The sequence below is a fragment of the Myotis nattereri genome (genome assembly GCF_964212035.1).
Source record: "Myotis nattereri genome assembly, chromosome: 7".
In the NCBI taxonomy this organism is placed as follows: domain Eukaryota; kingdom Metazoa; phylum Chordata; class Mammalia; order Chiroptera; family Vespertilionidae; genus Myotis; species Myotis nattereri.
Window position 1 is genome coordinate 30877365 of NC_138082.1, and position 7798 is coordinate 30885162.

Genomic DNA, 7798 nt, shown 5'->3' on the forward strand with positions numbered 1-7798 from the left:
ACTGATGTCTGTCTTTCATCAGTGTTTCTATCTCTCTCTCATTTTCCCTTCCTCTCTCTCTAAAAATCAATAAAAACATTAAAAAAAAAGAACCACTGCTGTAATTTACTGATAAAATGACTCATTATTTTGCTCAACTATCAGACCTCCATATTTCTTACTCAGTGTTCAGTGCCAACAAATTAAATAATAAAGTAAAAGCAGGTTAGAATGTGGAATAGAAACTGGCTTCTTTGTGTCCCTTTGATAAATGGAAGGTGAGTGTCACAGGGTAGTAGGTGTTGATACTGAGTTTATACTTTCTAGAATGTATGAGGCAGAACAGGCATGTTATGTTTCACAGAATGTTGGGAATTTCAAGCAGTTAATTCCTCTCATGTTAGTCTTATTTCCCCATTCATTTAGAAAATACCAACCACAAAATAGTTCTTGAATTCATCTTTTCCTACCTAAAACAAACTCCCCCAGTGCATACAACTATGCCCATTAGTCTATAGAAGTTATTGTTTGAAATAAGTTGGTGATTGATATTGAATTGTTTTCTTAGGACCCAATTCTTCGACGGTCTGGAATGTATACCGTAGCCATGGCTTACTGTGGCTCGGGTAACAACAAAGCTATACGACGCCTGCTACATGTTGCTGTAAGTACTGGGATCCTTCTTGGGGATCAGATGGAAGGGAAAGTTTGCAAAGGGACCCTACATGTCTAGGTGAGTGCAGCACCCACATCACATGACCACTATCAGTGGTCTCAGGTTCAGATTCTCATTCACAGGACATGATCAGCTGTATCCAAGCATCAGGCTCACAAAGTTTTTCAGAAGGATGAAGGACAGGATAACAGTCTGTCAGTTTGAATGAAAATCCGTAAAGTCATTCAGGTGCAATGTCTTCTGAATCTCCAAGGGGCACCCTCATTGAAGAGACAAGACTATTATGTGAGTCTGTGCAGCAGCCCTGGGACCAGGAAACCTAATGAACAATAGGAACCATTTCTTTTCACAGCCTGGGAAGCTAGCTTTCAGGCTCCCCTAAGGAACATGCTCTATTTCAAGAAAAACATTACACAGGAAAGCCAATACCCATGTTTTCCAAGAGGCTTTTCCACTCAGTCTTCCTAATCCAAATATAGCTTCTCAACAATAAATACTGTTGCCTGGTAACACAGCAAGCACCCCACATATGTCTTAACTCAGTAGGTTTCTGCTCTCATGATGCTGGGAGAAGATAAACCCAAGGTCAATACTTCCCATGCAGAATGGGCTAAAAACTATCCATAACTCCTTCCCAGAGATATCCACATCCCACAGTACTTACTAGTAGTTTATCCTTTGTCAGTGTAGAATGTGGTATGTTCTAAATGTTTGCATTTTGCTTGAACCTTAGGACATAAGTTTTTGAAAATAACATTGAAGGAATGGTTAGGATTTCATAGTAGCCCACAAAAGCCATAATGCAGCTGAAATAGTCTTTAGAAGTAGTTCTGAACCTTAAATACCACCAAGTTTTAAAACTTGTAAGCCCTGAAATAAAGACATTCTCAGACAAGTTTTTCTAAATTGGGGAAAGACATTCTAATAAAAGAATAACATATTAATGAGGTCTGATGTATATTTGAATGATGTTGGCTCCTATAGGTTTGATCTGGTAATAAAATGCATGGTAAAATGTAATCATTCTTAAATTTTTTCCCAGGTGAGCGATGTTAATGACGATGTCAGAAGGGCAGCAGTAGAATCACTTGGGTTCATTCTATTCAGGTAATAATTTCTAACTTCCAGTTCTATTTATATTCCATTTCTTTTTATAGTCAGTAACTAAACAGAAATTCAAATACCTGAGGAATATATTTAGGTTTAGAATAAGGACCATTTAACAATAAGATTAGTACTGGTCACCTGACTAATAAGCAAGTTTGTCTTGGGATTCTGAGAACCTATTTGAGAAAGAGTAAAATCACTTATTATTTCTCTTTATTTTTTGTTACGTTTCTGCTTATTCGCTTTTTAAAATCTGAGTAACACCTTCAGTATTCCTCTTCCCATGTATATTGGTAATTCAAATGGGATGACACTTCTTACACAGGTTTATAGAGTTCTTGAAGCTCTTTCATGAAAGTAAAAGGTAATAGGCTTTGTTTAAATGCAAAATGGTAAAAAAAAACAACCTTGCAGACTTAAAAATACTGTTTTTGGACTTGAAGATTTGGAGATGCCTTTGGTATTATAATATAGTTGTGATTAAGAGGACACATTCTGAAACCAATCTGCCTGTATTGAATCCTGGTTCTGCTACTTATTAGCTGAGTAACTTTGGGCTTGCTGCTTATCTTCCTTAAGCCTCAGATTACTTGTCTGTGAAATGGGTATAATATTTGTGTGTGTTTTTTATGATTATCTAAGCCTTTAGGAAAGGCTCTGGCAATAGTAAATGCTGTTTAAGTGTGCATTAGTGGTAATTATAATAGTGGTGGTAGATGGAGTAGTGCTTCTTCCATTAGTTCTCACTGTCTGCTTAGCTCTGATTTAAAATATCACTGTTTTGTTTTTATCTTAAAATCTAACAAAGGAAATTGAAAGTACTTCTTTTAAGCTCTATTTGGACACTGCTTGTTACAGCTTATTTGTGATGAAATTATACAAAATAAGTTCCCAGGGTACATGTTAGATGAGTCAAGTGTCTCGTATCCTTTTAATCTCTGGTGTAGATTTTCTACCCCGAGTTCCTGGGAGTGAACCTTTGTTATAGAGAGTTGTGATATAACTTGATAAATATGTATTGACCATCTACTATGAACTGATTACAGGATCTTCTCCATTATCTCCCAGATAGGAAGCTATCCAATTACTGCAGGCTAGAAAATATTTTCTTCCTATCTTATCTAATAAAAGAGAAATATGTGAATTGAGCATCACTTCATGATGCCCCCACAGCCAATCAGGAGCTAGTATGCAAATTAACCCAACAAAGGTGTCAGAAGCCCCGCCCCCCGCCGCTCTGGGCCTCTGGGCAGCACACCTCCTCAGGGCCTCCCTGCTGTGCTCCACACCTGTCAACCATCCTTGCAGCCTCCCTGTGACCCAGCCCCTGGCCTCAGAGGCAACCCTCTGGTGCCTGAGGTTGTAGCTCCCGGTGTCTGGCATCTCCCTCTACCCCACCCCTGCCGCTCTGGTAAACAAAACCCTAGCGTTGGAGCAGCCCCGCGGGTGTGGACGGGCACTGGAGCTCACTTGGTGCACAGTTAGTGTGCCCTGGGAGACCCAGGCCAGCCAAGGGGTGGTGGTGGCAGCGGCAGGTGGCTCAGCTTTGTTTTGAATAGATGAAAGAAGCCACCTACACAGTAACTCAAATTATCAGATCTCCCTCCTCCTTATCTTGCCAAATCAAGAGGGGAGGGGTGATGGGCGTGGAGGGAAGAAGGGAGGGAGGGCGGGCAGGAGGCGGAGGGTGGAGGAGGAAGAGGATGAGGAAGGGGGCCAGTTGCATCCCACTTTCACAATGGGAAAGTGAAACGCACTAGCGCACCCAACCTCTCCAGTCCTTGCCGCCTGTGCCACTGCTGCACAGACTGCCAGAGCGAGCCCGCCGCATGCCGGCCTCCAGGGGAAGGAAGGCCTATTCTTGCACAAATCTTCATGCATCGGGCTTCTAGTTGTAGATAAAAATGTTGAGTAAAATTGCAAAGCACAGACCCATGTGGCATGCTCATTGATTTCTCCTTATACCAGTGAGTTTTATTGAATGAGGTTGTTCAACCAAATACTAATGTTCACTGTATTATCCTCTAACCCTCATTTGTCCAACTTGGTTATAAAGAAACTAGAGAGCTTTCACTAAATTCTAAAAGTATTACACAGATCTGCTAGTCTGATACCTCCAAAACAAGGTATGTGATTAGTTGCTTATTGTTTCTTAATTTAGTAAATCTATAGATGCATCAAGTGTTCGTTCCTTTTCTAAGATCTAACAAAACCTATGTATATTAAGCTATTCTACATTTTTTTTAAAAAGATCTGCACCCAACTTTACTTTTAATTTCTCAAATCCTCTTTCTTGAAAAGATTCGTTCTGAACATTGGAATATTTTATTTAGCCACTGTTGTACCTTTGCGATTTTCTGTTTTTCCTCAGATTTGTCAGCAGTAGTTCTATGATTACAATGGCAAGTTCTATTTCAGGGAGGTGGTTCATTTATTTTAGAGACCTGAACTCATTTAAGGCAGTCATTCTCTTTACCTGTTTTGCATTTTGATCCGTCTTCACATTGCTTTTTATCTTTCTGGTCTAAAAATCATTCTCCTGAGAGAAAAGATGGAAGAAGCAAAATAGAAGTTGAATAGTTCTGTTTCTTTCCTGTCATCTTTGATATATCGTTTTAACTGAGCTGTGATCCTCATCTTCTAAAATCTTTGCTCTAGAGTTTAGACCAGCCGTGGGCAAACTACGGGCAAACTACGGCCCGGATCCGGCCCGTTTGAAATGAATAAAACTAAAAAAAAAAAAAAAGACCGTACCCTTTTATGTAATGATGTTTACTTTGAATTTATATTAGTTCACACAAACACTCCACCCATGCTTTTGTTCCAGCCCTCCGGTCCAGTTTAAGAACCCATTGTGGCCCTCGAGTCAAAAAGTTTGCCCACCCCTGGTTTAGACACAATTCAAAAACAAAAACTAATGATTTTATTATTGCTATCCAGAAAGGTTTGGGTATTTTAAAGATTTTCAAACTAGATAATTTTAATATGGAAAGTATATCTTAGTAACTGTTGGCTTGTGTAAAAAATCCTACTCATGATAGTCTCTTTCTTTGTTTTGCTTCTTGTCAGCTGTTCATTCTCCCTATGAGTGACTATATTTCAAGTTATATAAATCAGTGGCCTAGTGTGTATATTCTGCCACATAGGAAGTTGATGAACTAATTGAAAAGTTTTTTGTTTGCTCTCAAATTAACAATTCACTTTGCCCTTGTATTCCTGTAACTCACGTATGTGCTAAATTCGCAGTTTCAGCAACAGATGTCTCCCACAAGCTGCTGTTAGGCTTTGCTAAGATCTACCTAGGACAGTGGTCGGCAAACTGCGGCTCGCGAGCCACATGTGGCTCTTTGGCCCTGTGGCATGGGCCACGAAGTTTCAATCGCACTGTAAGTGCATGACCGCATGTGGTATTTTGTGGAAGAGCCACACTCAAGGATAGTCAGATCCAGCTAAGGAGTTGTTTATGTGCTGTTTATTTCAAAGGGACCATTTTGAGTTTTCTTTTCATAATATGATTCTTATAAGAAGTAGAAACTGCCCTAACCGGTTTGGCTCAGTGGATAGAGCGTCGGCCTGCGGACTCAAGAGTCCCAGGTTCGATTCTGGTCAAGGGCATGTACCTTGGTTGCGGGCACATACTCAGTAGGGAGTGTGCAGGAGGCAGCTGATCGATGTTTCTCTCTCATCGATGTTTCTAACTCTCTATCCCTCTCCCTTCCTCTCTGTAAAAAAATCAATAAAATATATTAAAAAAAAAAAAAAAGAAGAAGTAGAAACTGAAAAAAGACTTTAGAGATGGTTTTGTCTAAAACTTCATAAATGAAGGTAATTAAATGTAATCAATTTATCTTAGGAGCTACAGTTAAAACAATTTTTTCTAAATTTAAGATTAGTACCATTTCCTAAGAATGAGAATTTTTAATTTTTCCAGTGGAAACTTAGAAGTTAACCAATATTCTCATTTTTTAAAAGAGAAAGAAATTGAATTCCAAAATAGTTAAAATTTCCCATTGTTATAGAGCTAAATGATAGAACTGAAATTCAAAACAGGTTTCATGATAAACCAATGCTTTCTCTACTATGCCTTTTTGTTACAACACTATCTTCCTAAATGGCTCTGATAGAGCATGTTTATCCTCAAATTTCCTCATTAATATTTAGAAAGTTTCTGTCCTGTCATTTAAGAATAGTAAATGTTTCCTGATTTGTCATCATTTACTCTCTTAGTGTGTTCCATTTTATCATTTCTTCCCTGGTAGATGTCATTTTTTAAATAACTGCAGACATTTGGCCTTCATGAACCATGTTTTGAGGATTTCTTCTAATTTTTTTAACTTTGTTTTTAGAGTGTACTTATTGAACAGACCATTTCAAACATATCAGTAAATAATGTATTTGTATTTCAGCAACTAGTATAAAATTGTCTCTGTGGGAACAAAAAATTCTCATGTATATTATCTCCTTTATTCTCAGGATATTCCAAAGAATTGTAGTATTTTCACTCTTTATTTCTCCTGAGTTTGTGGGTTATTTGTTCATAATGTATATGATAAAAATAGACAACTAAATTGAAAGGCATTCTTGTCAGATTGAAATGAGCCTAATACATTTTTTGTCTAATAATTAGGTAATTGTTGGTCCCATTGTTACTAGTCTAGCAGCACGATTTTATTATTATAGCAAGTCTTTATTATTATAGCAAGATTTTATTATTATAGCAAATTGAAAAAAATTTGCTATGATGGTGAATAAGTTAATTGATCTGACATAGACCTTAAAATGAAACGATCTTGGAGGTCCTTGGTCATCTTTGCTACTACTTCCGCTGTTACAGTTTGCAACTAAATAATTCTTAGTGTATACATTAAAATGTTTTCAGATATGGATGGATCTTGTTAGGTGTGAGGGAGATTCTTTGTGCAGGTATCTTTTAGGCCACAAAAATAGGTTCCTTGAATGTAAAAATGTTGCATCATTATAGATCCTTAGAATTTTAGGGAACCCTAGCAATCAACTAGTTAGCACCAAATGCATGAATTACCTTTACAATATCCCTATTTACAATTGTGTATCAACTTGATACATATTTTTGGTATGCTGTTCTCTTTTTCTGCCTCAGTATCTTTGTGTTTATGTTCTGGGTGCTATAACTTTCTTTCTTTTTTCTTCTTTCTTTTTTCTACACCTTTGTTTTTCTTCTCCATTAATTAATAAATATGGAATAGAATGAAAGTTTTTCTTTTTTCAAAATTATTCTAGAGAGGTACAACGTAGTCCTTTTCTTCGAAGGTAAGATTAGTAAATAGAGTTTCTGTGTTGCCATAGGATTAGTTAACTTTTGAGATTTGCTTAAAAATTAAAGTATTCTGAAATATAAATGGCAATTATGTATCAAAATGGTAAAAATATTGTGCTATATTGTACTTTTTTCAGAAATAGTTTATATTGGGTCTGTATTTCATTTTCTAGAGTTTTCTGGAAATAGTAGAATTCCCTCATTCATTAACTAGAAAGATCTCTCAGCTAACTGCAAGCAGAGAGTTTTTTATTCTTTCAGAAATTGAAGCTAAATAGTTTAAAGGTCTAATAGTTAATTTTATAGGTGAGCGTATGTTTAAGCACATACACATATTTGGAGGCAATGTAGAGCATGTTGGAAGATAGTTCTTCTACTCTGGATTGTCTAGAAGTAGAGCTTGGCAGTGTGATTGCTATCTCTAGTATTTAGATTTCCTGAAACAATTATAGATACCGTCAGATACATAAGATACCATTTGAAAGACAGTGATGTCTGAAAACTAAATCTCACAAGACTTTACATGAATATAAATATTAACATATGCCAATTCCATCATATTAGAGACTGGAACCAAAACTGAAAAGAATGTTTTTTGTTGTTGTTGTTTTAGGAACATAAATTATTTGAGATAGCCTATCCTTAATGTTGCTGAAAAATCTTAGACTGGTGAGGATAAGTGCCTAAAGCTTTGATAATTTAGGAATTATATTTGTAAGATATACTCTTTTTGGCAGATG

General features: G+C 36.9%; 1 protein-coding gene across 1 annotated transcript in view; it reads left to right on the forward strand.

The window, feature by feature from the left end:
• PSMD1 (proteasome 26S subunit, non-ATPase 1) overlaps positions 1-7798 on the forward strand; it is an 86104-nt gene that overhangs the window by 28665 nt on the left and 49641 nt on the right. The window contains exons 15-16 of the mRNA XM_081096217.1: positions 548-643; positions 1698-1762. Of these exons, the coding sequence (XP_080952343.1) occupies positions 548-643; positions 1698-1762 (161 nt within the window). The remainder of the gene's footprint in view (positions 1-547; positions 644-1697; positions 1763-7798) is intronic.